At 36.9% G+C, this 27,248-nt stretch overlaps 4 protein-coding genes across 4 annotated transcripts; 2 read left to right on the top strand and 2 right to left on the bottom strand.

The window, feature by feature from the left end:
* The first annotated feature begins 12,130 nt into the window (after window positions 1-12,130).
* On the top strand, window positions 12,131-14,052 carry LOC137709222 (protein SOB FIVE-LIKE 3-like). Its single transcript, XM_068448321.2, has 2 exons — window positions 12,131-12,229; window positions 13,575-14,052. The coding sequence occupies exons 1-2, from the start codon at window positions 12,190-12,192 to the stop codon at window positions 13,916-13,918; spliced, it is 384 nt and encodes a 127-aa protein (XP_068304422.2). The 5' UTR covers window positions 12,131-12,189; the 3' UTR covers window positions 13,919-14,052.
* Window positions 14,053-15,772: 1,720 nt separating this feature from the next.
* On the bottom strand, window positions 15,773-18,866 carry LOC137707498 (6-phosphogluconate dehydrogenase, decarboxylating 2). Its single transcript, XM_068446376.2, has 2 exons — window positions 18,538-18,866; window positions 15,773-17,492 (listed from the first exon to the last, which is right to left on the bottom strand). The coding sequence occupies exon 2, from the start codon at window positions 17,482-17,484 to the stop codon at window positions 16,018-16,020; it is 1,467 nt and encodes a 488-aa protein (XP_068302477.2). The 5' UTR covers window positions 17,485-17,492; window positions 18,538-18,866; the 3' UTR covers window positions 15,773-16,017.
* A 1,613-nt stretch (window positions 18,867-20,479) lies between these two features.
* Window positions 20,480-23,323, bottom strand: LOC137707808 (putative galacturonosyltransferase 9). The gene is made up of 3 exons (XM_068446724.2): window positions 22,846-23,323; window positions 21,301-22,539; window positions 20,480-21,071 (listed from the first exon to the last, which is right to left on the bottom strand). The coding sequence occupies exons 1-3, from the start codon at window positions 23,017-23,019 to the stop codon at window positions 20,796-20,798; spliced, it is 1,689 nt and encodes a 562-aa protein (XP_068302825.2). The 5' UTR covers window positions 23,020-23,323; the 3' UTR covers window positions 20,480-20,795.
* A 625-nt stretch (window positions 23,324-23,948) lies between these two features.
* Window positions 23,949-26,634, top strand: LOC137708892 (pentatricopeptide repeat-containing protein At3g49170, chloroplastic). The gene has a single exon (XM_068448053.2). It carries the CDS (start codon window positions 23,995-23,997, stop codon window positions 26,530-26,532), a length of 2,538 nt encoding a protein of 845 aa, XP_068304154.2. The 5' UTR covers window positions 23,949-23,994; the 3' UTR covers window positions 26,533-26,634.
* The last annotated feature ends 614 nt before the right edge of the window (window positions 26,635-27,248 follow it).

Genomic DNA, 27,248 nt, shown 5'->3' with positions numbered 1-27,248 from the left:
CCGAACCACCCCTATCACCACCTACCACTACAAACACTAACATTACACCACACTGTTACAACCACCACTATTGTTACAATCACCACCACCACCACCACCATCGTTGATGCCATCACAACCTTCACCACTGCCATTGCCACTACTATCGTTGCCACCACCACCGTTGTCATTGGCACAACCACCACCACCACCACTATCACCACCATAACCACAATCGCCACTACCGTTGGTGTCATCGATGCCGCTGTCTCACCACCATTGTTACCTCTGCATCTCAATCACCACATCCCTTATTGGCCACTGGCATACCCCTACCTTTGTCAACTCCATCATTACGGTCGCTGCCGCCACCCCCACCACTGTCCTTGCCAAGCTGTCATCGCCACCACCCTCACTACCATGTCCATTTTTGTTATTATATACAATTAATCACTTTTACATTAAAATTTATTAAACGCTTTCACATTGCTTTTCATACTCACAACATTTTTACAAAAATGGTTTATCAAACGTTTAGTTGCTTTATTTTACAACTGATTATTCTTAAAACACAGCTAAAACAAATTTTTTTTTTTTTAAGTGCAATAATCTCAAACCAATCCCAATGTAACTTTTTCTCCATATCGATAAACTCTCTCGTAGGGTCGCGGTTATAGAATTAATTTGATACAAACGCAAAAGCCAAAGAGTGACTGATGGATTTGATTAACAGAGACGTGGCTTCTCGGATATATGGCAAATTAGTCCAAGAGGAATAGAATTTCCTTTTTCTACGTCATCAACTCCAGAGGGGAACATAGGAACGTAGGTAGATTGTCTGTCATCCTGTTTGGATGTCATTTTCATTCTTTTTTATTTTGTGCGATCACGGTTAAGTCATATTAACATTTTATATTAATTTTTTTATAGAGATAATAAGATAAAAAAACAATAAGAATATAAAATATTGACGTAGTTTAACCGTGATCGCATAAATAGGAAGGGATGAGAAATGCATCTCACACACAGGAGGATAGACAATCTGCCTCCCATAGGAAATGATGAGTTCCACTGGGTTTTTTATATTTGTAAATTTTATGAAGTTTCTTGCGAAAGTTGATAGAAATTTGACCAAATCTAGCAGATCTCGCTTTCTCTCAACCAGGGACAGCATTAAAGAAAAAACTTATGCTCAATGGGTATATAATATCAATCTTTTGATGGCCCGAAAATTGACCAACATCAGCAATATTATATACATGTGCACTGAGGTACAGCAATGGGTAGACATGTCAAGTACATGTTATTTTTTTTTATCGAAATCGGTTGTCTTAAAAGGTTTGGTGAAGTTCATTTACATTCATTCAGACAATCGACTTCAATAAAAAAAATGAAAGTTAGCTGAACCAAAGGTGTTTATGATTTTTCGTTAACAATTGCACTCAAGGTTTGAGCAGTTCAAGGTTACACATGATTATGAGGGATAAATATGAAAGCATGAAAACTACTAATGTTTTGGTATTGGAGAAACACCTAAATATAGAATAAGCTACCGTAATTTCTCTATAGCTCAATCCCTTGGCGTACGGTTAAACCCTGGAGTCTTTCCACCACCGTGGTTGCCCTAATAAATTACTGATTTTACACTATGTTAGTCTATTATTTACAGCATTAGTTTATAATTTAATCAACTAATATAGTGGAGCTTGTGGAGGTTTGGCAGAACACATGGATCACGTTGTTTTTAGGGAGTTTTAACTAAAAATTCACGGTACTGTTTACTTTAACGAAAAATCACATTTTTATACTAAAAAATCAATCCTAGTATTATTCACTTTACAATTTATTTTGTCCTTATCCTTAAAACTCAAAGTTTTCAAACTCTTTTCATTAGTTTTCCTTTGTTTTTATCCTAGAGGTGTGGCGGAGATGTGTTTTAGTAAATGTTACTAATTAATGGACGACTCACAAGTTTAGATACATGCAATATTAACAGTAAATGGAGAAAAAAGGTGGTGGTTTTCTTATTAATAATCTTGGATATGGCTAGTTAGTCAGTGCATTTCCACATCTTCTTCTATAGTGGAAACTGGAAAGCATCGGCCATGCGAAATGCTAATTCCCACTAGCTAGGTTTTGTATTTGTTATATATATATATATTTTTTTTTTTCAAGTTCTCAAGGAGCTTCAAGTTAATAACTTGCTATAAGATGACCACATTCATATATGGTTTTTGCATTGGAAGCGTGGTAAATAAGATGACCACATTCATATACAATGAAGATGACCACATTCATATATAGTTTTTGCATTGGAAGCGTGGTAAATCAATATTGGATGATCACGACGTACACTACCCTATCTACTTAGGTTTTTTAGCTAAAATGGTCATTGAGATTTGCATAACTCATCACTTAGGTCCCTGAGATTTAAAATAGATAGAATTGGTCCTTGAGTTTGTCCACAATCAATCATTTTGATTATTTCGCGAAAAATCTCTATAAAATAAGAATAAAATAACAAAAATAACCTCAATTTTGGTCAAATCATTTTAGTCTATTGTTTATTAAATTGAAGGTAATTTTGTTATTTTGATCCTTATTTAACATAATTTTTCACCCAAGGAGTGGACAATCTCAGGGACTACTTCTATGAATTTCAAATCTGAGAAACCAAAGTGAGAAGTTATGCAAATCTCATGGATCATTTTGGTTAAAAAGTCATCTACTTATTACAATCATACACGTATGAATGATTTTACTTTAAGCATATCCTAAAACTATTACTTACTAAATATTCTTTTATTATATTGAAAAGTTTGGAACTCTAAACCTAGCATTCTCTTATCTATCATCTTATGTCTACCCTCAACACTATTGATCTCTCTATTCATTTTTTTACTCTTGGCAAAGAAAATATGTTGAAACAAATTATTAACATCCCGTATTTGATTAGGCAAATACTTTGAGTCATTCTATTACCATATTATACATGTGAATGAGATGAATCAAATAAAAAATTGTACTCTAGATAGCTTAAGTTGAAACAAAACGGGCGATTTTCTCTTCACACCCTCATCTGTATGAAGTTAATAATCATGTGGAAACAAATTTGTTGGGAGGTTGAAAAAGCTTTCAAAAAGACCGCACTCAGAAATTAAGGGGAAGACGTAAACATCTATAGCTGGCATGTCTATCCATACCTCATATTTTTCTATGGCCCCACCAACCTGATTAAGCTGCTTACCACATGTAATAAGCTAGTCCACACAATTTTGTTCATACATATAATTATTATCTTATAGTTATACGCAATGGTATACTGCAAAAATTTTAAGGAGGTTTCGCCATCAATCTCTTAACTTTTTTTAATCATTATTGTGTATGAGATTTGAATTCATGATCATGTATGTGGTTCAATATTCCAGCAAATAGAGCGTATGAGTTATACATTTCGGTTTCGAAATCATTTACCTCTTAAATTATTGTAAGAGTTTCTAGCTCGTTTTCCTTTCTTAATAATAGTAAAAATTAAAAACGAAAATTTGAATTCATGACATTCTTCAACAAAATAGAGATTAATATGACTAGACTATGAGAATCTCATATAAAGACAAACCTCTTATAAATCCTTGTACGGTTTGATTCTCATTGATATGAGATTTTGTCCTCACATTTTCACATAAACCACGACTATCGAATTTATGGGTGTAAGGTGGCATGAGGATCTCCTTTGACAAACAAAGGAATTATTAAAGTGAGACTGAAGTCTTTGCATATATGCTGGGGTTGAACTTGGAGTTAAGGATTTAATTTTCTTTTTCTTGCTCGTTTTGTTCGTTGGACGACAGCACATGGATGTGGCACTAGCCACAGTGTTGGGAGGAACCGATGGTGAAATGTTTTGGTGGGCTAGCTATTTCTTTTTCAAATATTTGGAGGGATCACTAGACAACTGTTACGTCAATTTTTTTTTAGGAGTTGAAAAAAAAAAACAGTACGATATGCTGAGATTTCAACCGGTTAAGAAAAAAAGAGTATCACACGTCAAAAAAATTAACCATCAATATTTTCCTCTAAAAAGAGATTAATAACTACATCATAAGTTTCTCTAGTATGAGGGAGAAACAAGTATTATCTTTATTTATATGATGGTGCTATATATCCACACTCTTATTTACCTTTCACATACTATCTAATAATTTTTGTCATTTAATCCGATGGCTGAAAATTGAGAGGATATTTTGTGAAAGATAAAAATGAGTGTGTAGGTAGCACTACCCTATCTATATCCTTCCATGTAAACAAGAACAGAGTAACTACAATTGGGGCCATCTCTTATCCTCAAGACTTCTCACGATGACATTGGAATTACTTCATAAACCATATCCAAAATTTATGTTGCTAGCTAGCTACACAAGCAAGCTACCGCACATCCACACTAGGAGAAACTTTTCTAGGTTTCCCAAACACCAGCTCAAGAAAAACAGTTACAAAGTTTTCAGCTACTTCTGATGTTTAGCAAGTAAATGAGAAGGAAAAAAACATGATTATCATTTATAAATTTGCAGAAGAAGGTAAGTATTCAGAGCTCCTCGAGCAATAGTTTAACTCCCTTCAAGATTCGTCGGTTGAATGGTTAAATTTCTGAAGAAAAAATAAAAACTACTTTCTGAATTTCCCTGTAAAATAATAATGCTGCATATGGGCACCCCTTGGTGGATCTTGCAAAAGGGTGAAGGGAGACAAAACTAATCAACAGATTAACTCTACTTCTTATGTTTGTTGACATCATTTCTAGTAATACAGGAGTGTACTGATACTTACGAATGACTTTTAGAGTTTTGATCTTAATTAATTAACACTTAAAAAACATGTATCTATGTTCTGTGTTTGAAAATTAGGGCTAAACCGACCCCTAATAAACCTAATGCCAATCACACAGATTTTCTTCTTCCAAATGATTGATGAGCCACAAAGAAAAAGAAAGAAACACTTCAAAGCATATACTCTTTGGCCTTTTTAGCAATTTAGGCATAAACCAAATTAACTATAGCAAATGTGATGATTTCTATTAGCAAATGTCATGCACTTTTTAACACCCAAATTAATCACACCAAGTCACTACTTTTGGCATCTGAGAAAACACAAGGAATATCTTCCTTCCTCTTACCAAAGGCCACATAAGGGTATTATAGTAATTGACAACCCATTACCAAACGCCACATGAATTTAACCCTATAAATTGTTGAGCTACACCCCCCCTCATTTCTCCACCCTAAACAACAAAACCAATTACAGAATAAGAAGAGGGAAAATGAGTCCTACAACTGCAAGCGCCACATCAGCAACCACCAAAGTCCACCACCTATGGAGGTCTCCGTTGCCGTACCTCTTCGGTGGCTTAGGCTTAATGCTGCTGCTCATTTCTGTTGCATTGATCATCCTCGCGTGTTCGTACCGCAAACCCTCTTCGAGTGAAGATGAAGAGAAGCAAGCAAAGACCGCGAGCACAGTTCTTGACGATGAGAGAAGGATTGCAATCGTCATAATGGCCGGGGACGACAAACCAACGCACTTAGCTACAGAGGTGATCACACCAACAACTCACTACTGTACTTGCTCTTCTGAGACTGATCAGAAAGTTTGAGGGGATCATCCTTTATATATATATATATTAGGGTTTTTTGACATTAGTCTTGGAAAAACATAAAAATAAAATCTGATGTTAGTGTACTTTTATTAAAATTTATATTCTATTCTAGTTAGTTAATGTGTATTTTATTTACAATTGGAAGAACTAAAAGCAAATCAAAACTTTAATGTGGAAAAATTAGAGAAAAATGAAATCTAATTATGTCTTAGTATGGATCGTATTGAGGGTTCAATCGTCCACATCCAATATTATCTGAAATTAACCCTGGTAGTCAGGTGGAAACCTAATTACATCTTGTGCGTTCCAACTGAAACATTGGCTATGAATCTATGATACCGCTTTTTGTGTCATTTATGTTGACCAATATTATTTCCCAACTTAATTATCATTCAGAAATTCAAATATTGGTAGATTTTATCTTTTAAAGGATGGGTGAAATTTAAAAAAAAAACATAGTATAAAAATGGATATATATAGTCACTTATTTGATATGGGATAAGTGTATTAGACTCACAATTCCTATCAATATTTGATCATCTATCGGTCTAACTTCTCAGGTACTGAATTACTTTTTTGTGGTAAAATACTTTTATACTCATGTTTCAGTAAACTCAAATAAACTCATAAATCACAAACCAAAAGAATGATTACATAGAAAAAATCATAAACTAAAATACTCTAATATCATGTTTTAATAAACTCAAAGAAACCCAAAAATCAGAACAATTTCAAGTTCTGTTTCATGTAAGTAGGCGTACCCTATAAAATTTCAGGGGCACACCCAATTCATTGTACTTGGACGGAAAGTGGAGTAAAATTAAGAAGTGCAGAAGTTATTGATCAACTTGAGCATTCTTTTATGAATAATGCTATGAAGATTAAACTTGAAGACTAAATTTTAGAAATTAAAGGATATGGATGTCGATGATTGGTTTATTATTTAAGCGTTGATAGACGTGTTCATTTCTATTGTTGACACATCATTTAGTTTGCAATTTTAATCTTCAAATTTAGTCTTCTTAGTATTACTCTTCTTTTATTAGAGAAACCAAAGGAACTAAAGACTAACAAAGAGAGAGCCAATCAGATATCTAATTGGGAGGATCCTATTGAAAATCCAACAACGCCATTGTAGGACACATGGCATCTTGGCATTTTAGAGTTTTCCCTTCCTGTTGTTTTCAAAAAGTATTTCATTAGCCAGGCACCGCCGGCTATGAGCCTATGAGGAGAGCTTCTTGCATACGGGAGCCGGAGTGGAATGAGTGAGAGAGAATGTGGAACCAGATTGGAGAAGTGGTGAGGCTCAATAGTAGGAGAAATGTTTCAGGTACCGCTATTCCAACTGAGTTGGTGTTCTCACCATATAAACACCTAACACGTAGCCTATTTAAACACCTAGCAATCTTTTTTGACACGTTGCAAACAATCTTCCCATTTAATTCTAAATTTCAGAAAATAAATTTTAAAAAAAAAAAGTTAATTGAAAAACTGATTTGAATTCCCGTCAGAGTCTCCCACCTTCGCCCCACCCCACCCATCTCTTCCTTCCCCTCTCCTTTTTCTTTCTATCTCCTTCTACCTTCCTATTTTTCGTTCTAATCCTCCCTTACGTCGGGGAGGAGCACTATAAATTGTCGTCGGCCACCTCTGCACTTTGATCGGAGGTTGCAGACAGCAGATATGAAGGTTGGAGTTGAAGCTGATCATCCTCGCGCTCCATTACGAGGTAAGAATGGAAGAGGAGAAAATTAAGAGTAGGAAGTGAGAGAAATAATGGGGTGTCGCTGGTGTAGTTATCGCCATCAATGGAGGGGTCGTTGTCTCACCGTGAGTTCGTGGCGACAGGGTGATTGGTGCGTCTGTTCTTGGCGAAGGGAGGGTGGTTTGTTCGAAATTCTCTTTGACTTTTAGGGTATGTTAAGAATTGTATTGACAAAATAAGTTAGCTAGCATTTTTTTTTTTTTGTTATGTGTCACGCCTTTATTTGCTGGGAACACCAGCTCAGCTGAGGTAGCTGGGGTACCAGATATCCCAAAAAATTTCAGCTGGGGTTCAGCTGGGGTACCGGGTACCCCGAGAAATTTCTCCAATAGCAGGAGATAGGGTATAGGGTGATTTTTGTGTCTATGGCTGTCGGAAACATGTGCTCCGGGTTTCGGACCACAGAATTTCTCGCCTATGAGACCATCAGAGTCTCAGTCTCAGACTATGACTTTCCTTTGCCCTAAAAGTTGTTTTTTGTTGCTAAATTTATGTTTAGTGCGTTTAGACGCGGCGCGCGGCATGTAAAAGCAAATAGCACCTATAATGATGGCATAGCTAATGGCTTTGACAAGAGGGTCTCTTGGCACTGCGTCTAATGGGGGACATATGTGAGGCTTATTTTTAAACATCCCTTTTGGTAAACAAAGCTGCACTGGACATAAGAGACTGAATCGTAAGTGCATATTGTATGAATGATTATGAACCATTACTGCATGTCGTATGAGATTTTGAAAGATGTGTGAGATTTAATTTTAACACTTTTTTTTTGTATAAAAAAAAAATGCTAATCTTCTGCATCTCCGGGTGATTGTGAATTGTTTTTGAACTTTGGTAGTGGCTAAACGGAGGGCAAAATAGCCTAATTAATATCCTCTTGGACAAAATTCTTCATCATTCATATGGATATATACTAAGGACATTCCAGGTTAAAACTATAGTTTGTATTCAAAACACTGTGGCATGGTCAATTCCTTGGTCATATCAATATCAAACCTGGGTGTACTTTGTACCTTTGGAAACACAACCTTGCCGCTTCTTTTGCGGCTAGGCATGTACATTGATCATCTTTGCATCACCTTCCATTTATATCGTCAAATTATTTGGTTCTCGGAAACAAATCAATGGTAGGCAAATGCACCATTTGGAATGATCTCAAGACATAGCAGAGAGGGCCCTTACACAAATGGTATATACAAATAGGATATCACTTCACATTACTTTCTTTTGGTTTATTGTTGGAACATAATCATTCTTCAAAGCCTTCCATGCTTTAGAGTTTTATTCTCTGTCTTGCATCCTTTCTCTTATTGATTTTGATGTTAGAATTTCATGTACATATTTTCAATTTATTTGTTAATGCATGTAATTTTTTTTATTATTATTATGAAATTTGGTAATGTATGATGCATTAACAACTAAACTACAAACATGTACATGAATATATTGCATGTGGTCCAATTTTTTAGTGGATAGAGTATTTGGTTTTTACTCATGCGTCCCAAGTTCGAAACTTATCCTCTCCTAAATTATTGTAATAGTTTTGAACTTCCACCATCCCCTTAATAATAATACCATTTTTTTCAACAAAAAAAAAATGTACGTGAATAAATTAATATCATTTCCATTTTTTAGTTCTTTGAGATTTTTTAATTATATATGTGAGTACATATTCACTTAGTATTAGTCTACTGGTGTTCCCCCTCCAATTGTATAAGTGTTGGAAAATATTCGTATTTAGGTTTACTTTAATGTTTGGTTTTTTAAGATTAGCCCATTAGCATTAGAGTTTCGGTTTCTTACCTTTTAGGGTTAGAGTTAGTTTATTATAAATAGCATGTTTGTTATTCAGTCAAGAACAAGTTAGTCACAATGTAACCTCTTGGAGTTTTATAGCTATTTCGGCATTCTTGTTTGTTTAATAAAATTCTTATTATTTTGTAATCATGTTCGTCGCACACTCTAATATTCAACTTGGCATCAGAGTAGGTTTAATCCTTGTGGTTTAATCTGCTTCTATTTTGTTTGTATTAGTTTGTCCATCTTCGTTGTTTGTTTTGTTCAATTTCGTTCCGTAAAACTTTTATCGTTTTCTGGTTTGGGTTACCCTATGTTCGTTGTTCATAAAAAATTTAAAAGTAAATCTGCTAGTCTGAAGCCGAAGCCGTGCCCAGCCGTTGGAGCCACTACGCCACTGCTACACCTCTGTCTCGCACCACCATCACGCTAGAGCCTTGATGTCGTCGTCTGCCTGATTTGGACCCGCTAGCCCGACCCGCAGCCTGAAGAACTCAAATATGACGAACACAAATTTCGTTTGTTACCTGCTGCCTGATCGAACTCGCATGACTCATCTGCTTGAACCGTTATTGTCTTCAAGCTGGAGAATGCCACCCAGTGGTGCGTGCGGTTGTATCTGATGAGAAAGTTGTGAATGATTTAAGTGAGAAAGTTCTGAAGTTGGTGATCTACGATTAAAGAAGATTGGTACATTGAAAAGTGATGATGTGTTTTAAGAGAATGATGGGGTCATTTTTTATTTTTTTTTTATATATTGTCAAATGATAGATTTATTAGATTAGATGTTAGATTAGGGAGTCAGTGGGGTTCGAATCCACATCGTGATGCAAGAACAATACTCGTCTCCACCACTATAGTAAAGGCCATTTACCTTGATGACAATGTGTTTGAATTGTTGGGGGAAAAAAGGAGAAAATTAGTGGTGCTTGTTAGGCCTTTTGAGGCCCACATGGATAAGTTTTGTTGGAGTTTGCTTGCCAAGCATTCGACCACTTGAGTGATAGTTTTTGTTAGTATCGGTTTGTTGCTGTAATTAGATTATCGTTTAGTTACAAGGAACACTCGCATGCTTTCTCTCCATACTCTCAACGCCAATATGAATTAATTCGCCAATCAAGTCAAGTCCAGTTCGTAGTTCGCTTAACAGAGCCAGTCACCATTTGCTTATTTGCAAACTTGTGTGTATACCGCCATGAGTTTGACTTGGGGGGGGGGGGGGGGGTGGTTGGGAAATATTAGTATTTAAGTTTACTTTAATGTTTAGTTTCATGGGCTTAGCTCATTAGCTTAGGGTTTCAGTTTCTTACCTTTTAGGGTTAGGGTTATTTATTATAAATAACATACTTGTTATTCAGTTGAGAACAAGTTAGTCATAATGTAGCCTCTTGAAGTTTTGTAGCCGTTTCAGCATTCTCGTTTGCTTAATAAAATTCTTATTATTTTGTAATCTTGTTCGTCGCACTCTGATATTCAACTATAAGTGGAAGATCTTAGGTTCAACGCATGTGGAAGACAAATTCGATACCAATTTACTATAGTTAGTTCATTGTGTAGCTTAGTCTTAATCATTCACCACTTAGAACAAATATGTCATTACATTAATATACATACATACATACATACATACCTACATATATATACATACATACATACCCACATCGAATTTCAACGATCCGAATCATCTATTTTTTAAGTTGCACCTCTTAGATCATCCTTGCAAAATATTAGCTAAAATCGTAAATATTTAAGACATCTAATTGAGTTCAAAGAAATTGACGAATATTTTTGTTCTATAAGAAACAATGAAATTTCATTGTGATAATTAAATAGATAAATAGTTCGGATTGAATTGAATTTTTGCAAGGATGATCCATGAATAGAGACTTAAAAAATAGACGATTTGGATAGTTGAAGTTTGATTTAAAGTGGGTCCCACAACTAATCCCCATTTTTTTAAGGAAAAAAAAATGGAGATTTCTTCCCAGGGCTTGTATATGGGCGCACCACGCACATATGTTTACATCTTTTTTTCTTAAGAAGAAGATGATATATTTACAGTTTGATCAAACAAAATATACAGCTTCAATTCCCTTACTAAGCTAAAATGTTTTTTTTAAATAAAAAAAAGAAAGCAATTATTAAACAAAGAAAGTTGTTATTAACACTTAAGATATCATCATGCACTCTTCTATGTATAATTTTTCTCTTTTGTTTTCGTAAAGCAAAAACGCATGCTTACATTTCAGAGTGCTAAGAAATCTTCCACCGGTTGGTGAACTGCCAAGGCAAAAGGCCTACTCAAGCTCGAGCAGGTCAGGCAAGTTCAAAGAGCTGCCTGGAGGTATGTGACGCGAGGCTGGCATCATGCTACCAGGACAGTTCTTGTATGGATAAAAAATTACCAGAACAATTACCATTCAACGTGAATAATTACTACCTTTGTCTTTTCTTGCCCCTTTGCCATGGCAAAACAGGGGTACCTGTACAAATAACAACTACCTTCGAGAAATAACAAACGACGATTTAAAGAAAACCAAATAAACCCACAAAAAGAACTGAATATTTAGCCTAAACATTTTAAACTAAATGATGTGGTTGTTGATAATTGAATTATTACTTAAGTATGCATTAATGTGCTTATTACCTATTGATGACACATCATTTAATATGCAAATTTAATTTAAAATTTTAATTAGTCTCCCTAGTATTATCCTTTCACATAACATGAGCCCAAATTTGCTGCTCACCTAAATCATTCCCGACGTTTACATCGTAAGATTTTGGCACTTATGAGATCTCAGATTTTGTTACTAATGCAAAATCTTGAATTTGTTGCTTGTGTTTGACATTTGCCCTACAATCACTGAGAAAACGTGTAAAGTTTGATAATTACATAGATACTATTTGTCAATACTTTTGGGGGCTTGTGTAGAGAAAGGTTTTCAGGTAGTGCGCAGCTGGAAACGGATTCAAAAAACTTTTGGTGGATATGATAAATGGGATTATGCAAGCCAACGTTGTCATTGAAGGTGATCTCTTGGATATTTAATGTATAAAATAACAACCGTTGTTGGTAGAGTTCATTTTTGCTCTCCGAGTTTGTAATAGGGCAGCACATCTAATGGTGTCTTTTGTTTCTCGAATGGGGGGCCTTTATACCTGGGATAGCTTTGAACTGAAATGGTTGTTCAATACTTTTGCTTCTGATGTAAATGTTTTTCTTCGAATTTAATAATATTTCTTTTTCGATGAAAAAAATGTGAGTTAAAAGTGTTAATGTGTTTTAAACACAAAAATGTTAGTGGGAAACAACCCAAAATCCAAATCGTGTCCAATGATTCGCGTTCAGAGAAAACTTACCTTATCACTGATTACATAGATCCATGCATCTATCTTCACTTTTGTTATTTTGCTTTAAACTTATAGTTACTATTTTTAACTTTGTAACCTTTCCTTTGTATACAATCCACTGTGAGAGAGAGAAATCAAATTTAAAGCCTCTGCGCAAAGTTAAATGCTCCTTAACTAACGAAGCTGCAAGCCTTTTGCAGTAGTTAGACTTTCTTTTTTTTGTTAATGAGTCATGCATGATTGAGACTTTTAACTGGGATTTACAAGCATAAATCTTGTCCAGCTCTTCTAAGAGAGACAACATCAAATAAAGCAAGGACAGAACCTAAGCATAACAAAGTCGAAAAATTCTCAAAATCTTGATCTAAAATCCCAATCCCCGGTTGGGTTCTCTGCATTTTATCCCATATTCATAGAGAGCTGAGTCACAGATTTAAAGGTTCAATTCTAACAGAGAGTCATGGACATGCCTGGGTCTCATATATTCTTCCAGTTTGAGGAATATGTGCTGGAATGTAATGTTTTCCCTAGACAAGATAGAATTTATGTAGATACTCTAAAGTGTTTTAGATTTTACACTAATTCTCGTTGCTTGTAAAAAAATGAGATCATCTGTATTTTGCACTAAAAGTCGGCAGTTTTATTTAATTAGAAACAGATATAAAGTGAAAAATAAAGATAATATTTTTCACAGACCAATCGACCAACCTCATTTTATAATATTTTTCCTCCTTAAATGGAAGCTTCATGCCACAGATTTTTGAGTCCTCAAAATCTACCATTTGTTCAACTTTAATCCAATTTAAAATCCATGAAAGTTGTCTTCTTTCTTGTTTATTTAGAGTACTAATAGTTATAGCTTTCTTCAGTATGATACATTTTGTTCTAGCATTCATAGGAAGCTCTTTATTCTCTCTCTCTCTCTCTCTCTCTCTCTCTCTCTCTCTCTCTCTCTCTCTCTCTCTCTCTCTCTCTCTCTCTCTCGTTTTGCAATGGAGCCCTTCAGAAATTTTTATGGCACAGAAGGATGCAGCAGCAGTGAATCAGGGTGGACAACATACATTGGCTCTCCCATGCAAGAAGATGAGCCCGAATGCAGCAATATTGAAGACGTCGGTTACGAAAACCATCATCACATCGCATATCTCACCAGAAAAAAAGTTGGCAAAGATGACAACGAGAGTGATGATTCAATGGCTTCTGATGCTTCTTCTGGCCCAAGTCATCATCATGATCTCGTGCCTTCGCGCAGTAAAGACAGTAAAGGCACCGCTCGTTCCAAACGCGATAACAACAAGCAATCTAGGCACAAGAGCACAGGCAAACCAGAGAAGAAAACTGGTGAAAAGAGTACCAAAAGGAAGTGATGTGAAATCAGCGCCAATGAACTTTGATCGTGTCGTCGAGTCCTGGCTCAAAGGGTACTGCAGATTATAGTTGTTAATTAAAACTATAAGCTTGCAAATGAAGAAGAAGATGTATATTTGTTCTTATATGTAGAATACACAAATGGAAGGATATATATTTCTCTTTTCTTCCACGATAATTCTTGGTTCCACCGTTCTTATTTCGATTTTTAATTTGTATCTCATTAGACATTTTTTTTTTCCTGCATTTCTTTTAGAACATTCATCAGCGCGGACAAACATCCGTTGAAAGTGTAAAGGTTAAATTTTGTCACAGCATATTCTTTTAATCTCGGAATAATTAAGTTTCTGGCGGAAAAAGGCGGTATTTTGTGATGCAAGCATGAAATTATGGTGTGTTTGTCTCTCAAGTTTTCTCAACAATAATGCATTTTGTGTATGGAGTGTTAGTGCCGCTGTCTCATGTGGCTATGAAGCAAACAGTGTGAGCAATTTGCTGGAAAGAAGAAAGATCAGAAAGCATATATACATGTGGCCATCTGCAAAAAAAGAAAATATTGATGTACTGGTTTTAAAAGCTTAGAAATTATCATGCAGAATGTGTGTATGTTAACAAGTTGTGCTGGAAAGAAAAAGATCAACCTAGAAAGACAAATGCCAACTATGAATGTTGAGGTTTTTTTGTTGTGGCATAAAAAAAAATGGTAGAGTTTTACAAAAAAAATTAAAAAACAAAAATTGGTAGAGTAGTTTCTGCAACAGGTGTGCAAATGCAACAGCAAAGCAAGTACCAAATATGGGCTGTACTTCCAACTCCAAAGAATATTCCACCACTTATAAAAACAAATTCTGTGATTTGTCATCAAATTTGCACATTTTATCAATAATATATGCATTAATTCCTAAATATCGCGAGATGTGAGTAACTGTTGACTGGCTATATATTGTATAGATTGATCGGCTACTCACATTCTGCAATTATCCATCAAGATTTGTCCCGCATTGGAGAAATCTGCATGTTATCAGCAGTAGTTAGAACACATGCAGACATTTGTTTAGGAAAGTGAGAATTGAATTTAATAGAGAAACCATAGAACATGTCTTTTTGCCTTGCCTTTGTCTTATTATTCATTAAGTCAACATGAAGATCAGATAAGAAAATAACCTTTCACCAAGAGATTCTTGTGTTACTTTAGTATTTGGGGAGTCCTATACAAACAATATAAAATATAAATGTCCTGTAAGTGGATTACCCAGTGGGTAAAATTTGTTTAAATTCCATCAGTCGATCCTAAAGTTACAAAATGTTGATTATACATCGATTTACTTTACTATTTTCAGTATTTAAATACTTCAGCTCATTCAATTCACATTCAGCCGATCGTTAAATTATACAATGTAAATCGTATATTGATATATTTTAGAATTTTCAATACTGAAATTCTTCAGCTCACATTCAATCGACTGTTAAGTTATACAATGTCATTCATACATCGTTGTACTTTAAAATTTTTGGTACTTAAGAATATGGTTTGGTACAACTGAAGTGAATATGAATACAAGTTTTGATAGGTGGAATACAATTTTTTTAGCTGAGAGTCAACAGAGGTAGAGCAAGGGTACAACCAATTTAGGCTTTTTCTGGACCCAATTTTAACAGCTGTGATGCCTCACCAGATTTGGTTCATTTAAAGTGAATTTAGCACATGGAAACCACATTATTCAGATTTATGGGGCACATTTGACACCCCAAAAGCAAAGTAAATATTTGAGGAATATTTGGCACATGCAAAGACAAAAAAGTCAATAATTGCAAGAAAAATGCACAAAAATATATAATTAGAGATGCAGAAATTGAGAAAAATATAAAAATTTTGAGTTCCCCTGAATTGAATAGAATTACATCTTTCAAGGCCAAAAGCACAAGCATAACAAAGCACACTTCAGAGTCTTGAAAAATAAACTGATAAAACTTATTTGGGATAAATATTTTCACTGAAAAAGAGTTGGCAGAAGCTCCGCCCAGCGTAAAATCGTCAGCAGAAATTATTCAGATGGAGTGTTCTCTGCTTGAGTTGAATGTGTCACAGAAATAGGACTTAAATCTTTGACAGTTTGGCGATCTTGAACCATTCAGTATGGAAAACACCTTCCATGTCAGTTCTTTCGTATGTGTGAGCACCGAAGTAGTCACGTTGAGCTTGGACCAAGTTAGCGGGCAGGCTTTCCCTTCTGTAGGAGTCAAAATAAGCTAGACTAGCTGACATACCAGGGGTGCTGATGCCTGAGTTGATAGCAAGGCATACCACCCTTCTCCAGGCAGACTGCCTCTCAACGATCTCTTTCGAGAACTCTGGGTCCACAAGAAGGTTTGCAAGATCAGCATTCCTGTCATATGCCTTCTTAATTCTGTCTAGGAACACTGCACGAATGATGCAACCACCCTTCCAGATCCTGGCCAATTCGCCCAACTTCAAGTCCCATCCCTTCTCAATACTCTTTGCACGGATCAAATTCATCCCTTGTGCATAACTGCATATCTTTGATGCATAAAGTGCTTGCCTCACATCATCGATCAACTTTGCCTTATCCACCTCTGAGGTGTTCAAGCTATCCTCAAAGCCAGCTGATTTGAACACTTTAGCTGCTTTAACCCTCTCCTCCTTTAACCCACTGAGGAACCTTGCATCCAAAGAAGATTCAATTGTTGGAGCTGCAACTGATAGTTCAGCAGCTTGCTGTACGGTCCATTTACCAGTACCCTTCATGCCAGTCTTGTCCAAAACTTTGTCGACCAAATATCCATCTCCCTTGTCATCCTTGATTCCAAATATATCAGCAGTGATTTCAATCAGGAAACTGAGAAGTTCACCCTTGTTCCACTCTGAGAAAACTTTTTGGAGTTCCTCATTTGACAACTTTCCAACTGATTTCAGTACATCATAAGCCTCCGCTATCAGCTGCATATCGCCATATTCAATCCCATTATGAATCATCTTGACAAAGTTACCAGACCCACCTTTGCCAATGTAAGTCACACAAGGACCACTGTCCGGAACTTGAGCTGACACCTTAAGAAGAATGTCTTCAATGTACTTATAGGCCTCAAAGGAACCTCCAGGCATCATAGAAGGCCCGTATCGGGCGCCCTCCTCACCACCTGAAACTCCCATTCCAAGGTAAAGAAGACCTAATTCAGCCATGGCTTTCTCCCTCCTCTCAGTATTCTCATACCACTCATTACCACCATCAATGATGCAGTCACCTTTCTCCAGGTAGACGGAGAGGGTCTTTATGGTCTGGTCAACGGGCGCCCCAGCCTTGACAAGCATAATCACGACACGGGGTTTCTGGATTGACTTAACAAAAGATTCGGGATCATGGAATCCATAAAGGGGAAGGTTTCCTTCCCTTTTAGCTCGCTCAACAGTCTCATCAACTTTGGAGGTAGTTCTATTGTATACCGAAATGGGGAAGCCTTTCTCTGCAATGTTGAGAGCCAAATTTTGGCCCATGACAGCCAAACCAGCAAGGCCTATTCTTGTAGGTTTTGGTGTTGCAGCCATCTTTTTGCCTGTTTGACATTTGGATTTGTTAGTGAGAGCGTCAATTTTATATCCATGTAATGACAAAATACGAAGTACAGATCTGAGGGACCTTAGTCCCGAAAAACAAAATGTCAGGATGCTTTGATGAAATCCAACAAACTTCAATTGCTCAAATTACAAAACACTAGATCATAAATTAATTTCACAGGTAATCACATATTCCAATGCCTACACACTTATCGCAGCATTGTATATCATTGATGAGATTGAAAATTATGTATATGACTCTCAAATGTATTAAACAAAAATAACAAATTTAATGAACAATGATACTCCCATACGAACTTACTAAGCCGGTAAGCCCTGCATACTAATTTCGTATTGTAGAACATAGACGAGATTAAACATTAAGTGTCTGATCCTCAGATGAATAACACTAAATTAACAAATCTAACGAACAAAGCTGTTACCCCAGTTTGAATCATTAAGCCCTCACTTTTACAGTCCAATGATCGACTCAATGGCCAAACAAAAAAAAAAACTAAACTTTCATTGCCTCACTAAGCCCTCACTTTTACAGTCCAATTGTTCCGATCGACTCAGTGGAGAAACAAAAGAAAAAAAAACTAAACTTTCATTGCCTCACTAAGCCCTCACTTTTACAGTCCAATTGTTCTCTGAAACTAAGCAAATTAAACCAGACCCACTTACTCTTTACTTATCTAAAACAAAATTCAATCATATTAATATAAAAATCATAAATTCCACAACCCATCAACCAAATGACTGGACGAACTAAAAAGCATGATCTAATCAATCTGAAAATTTCCAAGAATCCACAGATCAGTGCAAAACGAAATTCATCGTCAAGATTATGAGCAACCGAATAACACTAACAAAGGAAACACAGATCAACAATCCCAAATCATGGCAACCAATCAAGTTTCAGAAAAAGCTATGATTTTTAACCGCAGTCAGTCAAATAATTTAATGGCTGTAATTGCATTCAGTAAAGTACAGCAGTGAAAGGGAACGTTTTGATCAAAACCCAGAAAGCAAAAGGATCCGAACCTGAAAGTGTTCTTCTGTAAGGAGAGAAGGGGGATTGAAAATCTGAGGAAATCGAGCGAACCCAAGAAATCAAAGATCTGGGGTAGGCGGAAAGTGATGAGCTTTTATATTAAGAAAAGATTTTCAATTGTATTTAGGGAATACTGTAGCGGGTCAAGATTGGCCACTGGCTCGGTTGGTGAGGTGGACACGCCGTCGTTGAAGGTCGGTTAGGTGTGGAGATATGGCAATTCCATCCAACGTAACACCATTTGACTGGCACCAATTCAATTTACTCTTACCTGCATTATCATAACTTCGTTCACCATTTGTCACCTATACCATACATCATATTCAACTATTGTTATGCGGTACACGAGCTACGAGAGTCGAACTTAAAATTTCGAATGCATGGTCAAATAACGTTAACCCATTTAGCTACAAGCTTCTATAAAAGTTTTCATTGGTTTAAAAGAATTTTTTGCGGTTTGTGTTCTTTTTTCATAAAAGAAGACGAACAATGCATCTCATTCTCTTAATGAAAAGTCGTAACAAGATTTCTGTAAGTGAACTCCTACCTTGATGCTTCTCATGCTCTTATCTTGAGAGGCGAGCATTGCATGCATATTCTTGAAAAAATGATAATCACACAATATTTTTTTTACATTTACACTATTTTGTTTAATCTTGTATTTTGTTTTTATTTAATTTATATAATTCGACGACAAAAATAACAGAAAATTTGTATGAGAAGAAAAATGATGCGCCTATATCATTTTATTTTTGCTATTCCAATGGCAAGGTGAGAAAACATGTGTTCTCATTAGGCCAGAGAAAGGGGAAGACAACTCCATTTTTAACTAATTAACTTTTTAATTTTTAAATATGATAAGAATCTGAAACGGATCTAGGAAAGCATATGCATCTGACCTGGACATGGTTTGGGTGGGCACTTTTGCTAATTAAATTACTAACCCAATTGCAAATATATGCATTCTTCATACGCATTACCCATCTCAATATGATGTCACCAATTGCAAAGCACCCACATCACCACAAGTACCCGTTTTGCATAACCCACCAGTTGTATTTACTTAAGGAACCGGATCTCTTCCAGATCCTAATAAACTGAGCTCATTAATAAAAAAATTCAGATCGTTAAAATTTGACACAGCGGTTATAAATAAAAAATCTCTCTAAAAATTATAATCATTAATCGTTATATCAAATTTTAACAATTTAGATTCCTTAATTAGTGACCTCAGTTTCCTTATATCCGGATGGGATCCGGTTCCTTTACTTGGTACGTTCACCATGTAAGGAGATTGCGTGTCCGTTTGCATCACTACAATGTCAATTCTTATCCGTCAATCACAATCACAAGAATTCTACATTCACCATTTAACATTTGAACATGCAACCAAAGAAAACAAGTCATACGGGACGCTTTTTAGTCAAAATTATCTTTTAATTTTAGTCTCTTAAATTTAAAATCAATTGAAGTAGTTTCTTAAATTGTCCCCGTCAATAATTTTGTTTTTTCTGTGAAAATTTTCTGTTAAATTGAAGAAACCACATGTTCAAGGAGAAAGTTGATTTAACAAAATTACCCTTAATTTAACGGAGATTTCTTCCGGAATGACCAAAACGATCTACAGTGAACAATCTCAATGACCACTTATATCAATTTTAAATTTCAAGAACCAAAATGAGAAGTTATGGCAATCTCATGAACCATTTTAGATAAACAGTCGACTTTTTAAATGGTGAATGTATACGTATCGTAGCTATGTCCTACAAATAAGACCTTCCAACCAAATTTGACAAATGAATTATGATTACGTAATAACATTAGCAGGAATACTAAGAACATTCATAAACAACAAACGGCATAGATTATGTACCTTTACTGCACTCTACTCGACTTCCTGTCGATATAAAGTGAGAGATAAGTCTTTCGATAGAGAGAATTTAGGGTAGGATCAGATTCATTTGACGAATGCTGAAGGTTTTAAGTAGTCTGAATCGATGAATTACATATTATGCAAAGTGCATAAGAATTGCTACGTATACATTCTCAATCTGGCTGTTTACGACCCATGCTTCACATGAATAACAGATACAACATTAAGGCAAGCATAACAGACAGCTTTTCCCAGAAACAAAAAAGACCCAAGACATAATTTCTCACCGAGCTTTGCTCTGAGGTTGTAGTGACAGACGATAGCGGTGACTCGCTGATGAACTTGGAGTGGAGTTGCGAAGATGGTTTTTCTTATCTATAAGCCAAAATTGCACATCTGAACAAATTCCATATCATTGTCCAAATAATAAGTCCAGAGTTTCTTGTATTGGTTCATAGCAACGTCCAACCAAGGTTTCATGTTTCCGTTGTAATGAATGACCGCAGCTTTTCTAATCTCGTCCATGCTAATACTGGGATTGTACCCCAGCCCAAGCACATGCCACGATTTGTCCAACGACTTTGTTGTCGAGTAGAAGGTAATCAGCCCCGGAGGAAGAGTCCCCAATTTCCAGAGAGTCCGGTCCTCATTCTGCAAAATACATGGACAAGAATTATTCACGATTGTATGATTGTATTCAACACTCAACTGGTAACAACACAATTGTGCTTCAATTTTATATGGCGCCATTTGGGTGGTAATTTCCAAGTGAATTACAAATTGTGTTGTGCAAATGAAAGTTACGTACTTCAAAAATGCTAACCCAAATGGCACTTAATCTTCCCCTACGCAAGGAATTTAAGCATAAGAAAACACTTACCAAGTTCTGCCAGTAATGGTACTGCTCGGTGCTTTTCTCCTGCCTCCAAGCATCAAGATCAAATATATTCATCCCGTAGGCCCAAGCACATGCCCTCGGATTGAACCTTTCCCTGATAAGAGGGTGTGAAAAATTCAGATACTGTGCGTACCGATGGAAGGACCCAAAGCAGGTCTCAACAGCTCCATTCACCTTCCCGTCCAAATCGATCTTCCATAATCCTGTCAAGTCCTTTTGAACCACAACATCATCATCCAAAAAGAGAATTTTGTGCAGTTTGGGATACATCTCCGGCAAATAAAACCGAAGGTGATTCAACATTGACAAGTACTTGGGGTTTCTATATTTCATGTTTTGTGTATCCTTGGTAGCATTCTCTGCCCGATTCTCAAAGTAAAACTTCTGCAACTTTGCTGACTCAAGTTGCCTCAAGACTGGCACATATGAAGAGTTCAAGAAAGTAAAATCTTCTACTGCCTTCACCTCAACATATGCACCCCTTTCCACAGGCCTCATCTTAAACCATACCTTCATCGGTGCAAGATTCATCCTATCTGTAACAACATGGAAGACATGTTTCCACGGTTCATTGGAATTATTCACCACAGATCGTACCACAACTGAGACAGCGATGACATTATCTGAAAAAATTGCATAATGGTACAAACTTGGGTCCTCAAATTCGGGGCTTGGTTCCTCTTCCTTGTACTTCTCCGGATGTGAAATTCTTTCCTCAACAAGCCTCATGGCCAAACAATGCAAACTTTTTGGTATCGATTTTGCAGCAATCGAGCTTGCAAATGCCCCATTCCTCTTTGCCTTTATAAGCAACTCATTAACAGCAAAAATGGTGTCCTTCAACTTCTGAATCTTGAGCTGATTATCATAATTCTCCTTTGACTCCCCAATCATTAACCGAGCAATTTTGACCTTATCCTTCACCTCCTTCTCGAAATGCCTCAAAACATCCTCATCCAAAGGACCGTCTGATTCAAACAAAGCGGTCCTGTAACCCGGCTTCATTTGAACATCAGAGAAATTCGACGCCAAATCATCAAACATTCTCATTTGCCTAGATATCTCAAGCTTAAGCTTCCTGGCGTAAGCCGCGTAAGCATTCACCAGAGTAACATGATCATTGGCTTGCTTATATATCAAATCTAATCTTGTTTTCAATGGATCGGAATTTAAAGCTAAAAACGTCCTACGCATGTACGCGTTTCTAGTTGTTGGAAGTGCCTGCAGTCAATCAAACATCAAGATTAAATCTTCAATCCTATCCGAGTGAAAAAAAATTAACATCTGGGTTTTGCTTTAGTCAAAGATTTTTACATGGGTTTTTTTACTTTTTACTTAATTTGGTTTTTTTCTTCCAATCTGGGATTTTTTTCAAATGTGAAAATTAGAAATTAGAATGTGGGGTGTAATTAATCAGTGAAATTGACATCTGGGTTTTGCTAAAGCTTCGAAATTTCAATCTAAATCTCTATTAATTACAAAATTAAACGATGGAAAACGGATTAAGGACGAGAGGGCAATACATACAGAGTCGTGGTGTGGAGTCGAAGGATTTGTGGTGAGGATAACAGAGAGCGTGGCAATGAAGAGCAGAGAGAACATAGCCGAGACAAAGATCCGATATGAGAAGAAACTCCGGAGGCTGAACCCGCCAAAACCCGACCCGCCACCGCCACGGCTGCCTCGCACGGCCACCGCCATTGCAGCAACCAAGCTCCGATCAGAGCGCCCTCGACCTCAAAACGGAGAATGATCGAATGGTGTTTTGACTCTAGCAGCAGCAAAAGAATTTGAGTTCTGTCTCTCAGCTGATTGGAAAGTGGAATGAGGAGAGAGAGAGAGAGAGAGAGAGAGAGAGAGAGAGAGAAGGTGATGGAAGTGTGTGAGTGTGTGAGTGTGTGAGATCTCAGCTGGGTGTGAAGAAGAAGACCATGTGTGAGAGCGTGGAAGGGATCAAACTTCCGAGTGAGGAGAGATCTAATTTTCGTGTCGGTGTTTTCATTTTTATTTAATAAAAATATTAATATAATAATAGGTGTTGGATGTGGGGTGGGCCATAGACCATGTAATAAGAGAGTTTATATTGGAAGGGGATCTTCCACTAAATCCGCCAAGGTCATGAATCTGAACCCTTTAAAATTTGATCTGACGGCTACAAATAGAAATTAATTTTAAAAGTTAAAATAATTTTAGTTGTTGAATCAAATTTCAAAAGTCTGAATTTATGGCCTTGATAGATTTGGTGAAAGGGATAATTACTTGTTTACAAGGAGTACAAGATGAGGACAGTAAATGTTTGACTTTTTGTCAAGCCATGAAAGTCTAATACTTTAGCAAATTTGCACTAAGTTAAAAAGATTTAAGGGATTAGCCTAACCCAACAATTCAAATCTCAATTGAGGTTTAGAAAATATCTCATGGTTTACTATAGTTCACATATTTTATAACAAAAAAATTAGACTCAATTTTGAAATCTAGATTGAGAAAATTGGGGTAGGTAGAAATCAACTTGTAATTCGTTCGAGCTATAACCCTGTTCAAGATAATATTGCTTTGTGTCTATGTTGTCCAGGCCCAACCCAAACAAATGGATTATTTTTCATCAACCTCCCACTAAACCTCGCAGTGAATAACTGAAATTTGAAATGGGATTCAGACTTAGCCGTTAGAGATAATATGCCGGGCCTCAGCCTCTCCCTTCCCGCTCCCGCCAAACTCCCTCCACCTCCTCCTCTCGGTCCGAAAGCCACCAACTTTGAGCTTCTCAACAACCGTCTGATCAACCAAATTAATGTCGGCCATCTCCGCAAAGCAATCACCACCCTTGATCTCCTGGCGCAGCGCGGGATCCACCCCGACCTCCCCACCTACTCACTCCTCATCAAGTCCTGCATCCGGTCCCGGAACTTCGACCTGGGCAAGCTCGTCCACGACCGGTTAGCTCACTCCCAGCTCGAACCCGACCCGGTACTTCTGAACTCCTTGATTAGCTTGTATTCGAAATCTGGGGACTGGAAGAAGGCGAATTCGATCTTCGAAAACATGGGCAGTGAGAGAAATCTGGTTTCTTGGAGCGCCATGGTGTCTTGTTTTGCGAACAATAATATGGGATTCGAAGCGATCACGACGTTTCTTGATATGCTCGAACATGGGTTTTACCCGAATGAGTATTGCTTTGCATCTGTGATTCGGGCGTGTTCGAATGCCCGGAATATTGGGATTGGGAAGATAATTTTTGGGTCGGTGATCAAAGGTGGGTATCTTGGGTCTGATGTGTGTGTTGGGTGTTCATTGATCGATATGTTTGCGAAGGGTGGTGGAGATTTGGGTGAAGCGTATAAGGTGTTTGAGGAAATGCCTGAGACGGATGCGGTGACGTGGACTTTGATGATTACTAGGTTTGCACAGATGGGTTTCCCCAGAGAGGCTATTGGTTTGTATGTGGATATGTTGTTGAGTGGGTTCATGCCTGACCAGTTTGCACTAAGTGGCGTTATATCGGCGTGTACAAAGTTGGAATCACTTTCACTGGGGCAGCAATTGCATTCGTGGGTTATACGGTCTGGATTGGCTTTAGGTCATTGTGTCGGGTGTTGTTTGGTGGACATGTATGCCAAGTGTGCAGCTGATGGATCGATGAATGATGCGAGGAAGGTATTTGATCGGATGCCAAACCATAATGTTATGTCATGGACTGCAATTATCAATGGATATGTGCAGAGCGGAAAGGGTGATGAGGAAGCCATCAAACTTTTTGTTGAAATGATGTCGGGTCATGTTCCACCAAATCATTTCACATTTTCTAGCATTCTGAAGGCTTGTGCAAATCTTTCGGATCTGCGTAAGGGTGAACAAATTCACTCCCTGGCAGTGAAATCAGGTCTTGCTTCCGTTAACTGTGTGGGAAATTCGCTTATCACCATGTACTCAAAGTCTGGCCAGGTGGAAGATGCCCGCAAATCTTTTGATGTTCTGTATGAGAAAAATTTGATATCTTATAACACAATCGTTGATGCGTATGCCAAGCATTTAGATGCAGAAGAAGCCTTTGGACTTTTTCATGAAATTCAGGATACAGGATATGGGGCTAGTGCTTTCACATTTTCTAGTCTCTTGAGTGGAGCTGCAAGCATTTGTGCAGCTGGTAAGGGCGAACAAATCCATGCCCGGATAATAAAGTCAGGACTTGAGTCAAACCAAATCATTTGTAACGCTTTGGTTTCCATGTATTCTAGGTGTGGAAACATAGATGCTGCTTTTCTAGTTTTCGATGAGATGGAAGATTGGAATGTTATATCATGGACTTCAATGATCACGGGCTTTGCAAAACATGGATATGCATCTGCAGCGGTGGACATGTTCAACAAAATGCTTGAAGCCGGAATAAAACCTAACGAGATCACATATATTGCTGTTTTGTCAGCTTGCAGCCATGCGGGTTTGGTTGATGAGGGTTGGAAACGCTTCAAGGAAATGCAGAAAAAACATGGTGTTGTCCCAAGAATGGAACATTACGCATGCATGGTTGATTTATTAGGCCGCTCAGGATCCCTTGTAGAAGCCCTCGAGTTTATTAACTCAATGCCTTTTACAGCTGATGAACTCATCTGGCGGACGTTTCTTGGAGCCTGCCGAGTGCATGGTAACATAGAGCTTGGTAAACACGCAGCAAAGATGATTATCGAGCAGAACCCACGTGATTCGGCAGCATATAGTTTACTATCGAATTTGTATGCTTCCACTGGTCGGTGGGAAGAAGTGGCAAAAGTAAGAAAATATATGAAAGAGAAGTATTTGATCAAAGAAGTAGGTTCTAGCTGGATAGAGGTGAAAAATAAGATCCACAAGTTTCATGTTGGGGATACTTCACACCCGAAGGCAAAGGAGATTTATGATGAACTGGATCAATTGGGCTCAAAGATAAAGAAACTGGGCTATGTCCCGAATACAGATTTTGTACTTCATGATGTGGAAGAGGAACAAAAAGGATTTTACTTGTTTCAACACAGTGAGAAAATAGCAGTGGCGTTTGGTCTTATTAGCACATCGAAATCAAAACCTATTAGAGTATTTAAGAATCTCCGTGTTTGCGGAGACTGCCACACTGCGATTAAGTATATTTCGGAAGCCACTGGGAGAGAAATAGTAGTAAGAGATTCAAATCGGTTTCATCATTTCAAGGACGGGAGATGCTCTTGCAACGAATACTGGTGATATTGTTACATAAATTCAAACTGTAAATGATAGAATAATCTCCTAGCGGGATTTATGTATTTTCCAATGAATCTAATTTACGGTTTCCAATCTTTCATTTCACATCCTCTGCTTTGTCTTTGAGAATGTTTAAGATTTGTCTGTAGAGGTGGATCAAAAGGAGCTTCGTTTCATCATAGTGCCTACACTAGCAGGCGGATTCGTAAGTTTCTTATTCAAATTTTTGAGGCCCCAGTTCCTTGTTTTTCTAGTTGTACACTGTACAGTTCATATCTGCACATCTGTGTTACTATTGATGTATACTGCTTTCTGATTGCTTTAAATAAAATTGCATGAATTTTGCGTCGTATTCTTTTACATTTGATGTATTTGATGTAAAATATAATTTTGGAAAGAGTATCGACGGAACCTTTTGCTAGAGCTTTCCCCATATTTGAAAACTTTTTGTTGGAACTGAGCCTTGATTTTCTCTTTTCTTCCTTTGTCCTGTATTATGAACTCCTATTAGTGCACTTCTTTAGTTTCTATTTAATTAAATTCAAGAAAAATTAGAGGGAATATATTATGTTTTGCAATATAATATTAGCACAATTTAGGATTAAATTAGCTACTAAAAATCAGTATTTCTGTTATGCTACTAAACAAAACTTTGGAACTTACTTAAATTTCAAGAGATGTTTCAAACCAGTAAATCCTGATGGGTTTCATTCTGATGA

The sequence above is a fragment of the Pyrus communis genome, chromosome 17 (genome assembly GCF_041283825.1).
Source record: "Pyrus communis isolate YQ-2024b chromosome 17, ASM4128382v1, whole genome shotgun sequence".
NCBI classification, from domain to species: Eukaryota; Viridiplantae; Streptophyta; class Magnoliopsida; order Rosales; family Rosaceae; genus Pyrus; species Pyrus communis.
The sequence above is the reverse complement of the archived record's forward strand: the minus strand, read 5'-3'. Positions and strand labels throughout refer to the sequence as shown.

Excerpts from the sequence above, each read along its gene's own strand:
- LOC137709222 (XM_068448321.2), top strand. The coding sequence starts at position 12,190 with ATGATAAATGGGATTATGCAAGCCAACGTTGTCATTGAAG. Across the intron at positions 12,230-13,574 it reads AGCCAACGTTGTCATTGAAG|AAGGATGCAGCAGCAGTGAA; the intron begins GTGATCTCTTGG and ends TTTATGGCACAG.
- LOC137707498 (XM_068446376.2), bottom strand. The coding sequence starts at position 17,484 with ATGGCTGCAACACCAAAACCTACAAGAATAGGCCTTGCTGGTTTGGCT.
- LOC137707808 (XM_068446724.2), bottom strand. The coding sequence starts at position 23,019 with ATGGCGGTGGCCGTGCGAGGCAGCCGTGGCGGTGGCGGGTCGGGTTTT. Across the intron at positions 22,540-22,845 it reads CGACTCCACACCACGACTCT|GCACTTCCAACAACTAGAAA; the intron begins GTATGTATTGCC and ends GATTGACTGCAG. Across the intron at positions 21,072-21,300 it reads ACCATTACTGGCAGAACTTG|AATGAGGACCGGACTCTCTG; the intron begins GTAAGTGTTTTC and ends TGTATTTTGCAG.
- LOC137708892 (XM_068448053.2), top strand. The coding sequence starts at position 23,995 with ATGCCGGGCCTCAGCCTCTCCCTTCCCGCTCCCGCCAAACTCCCTCCA.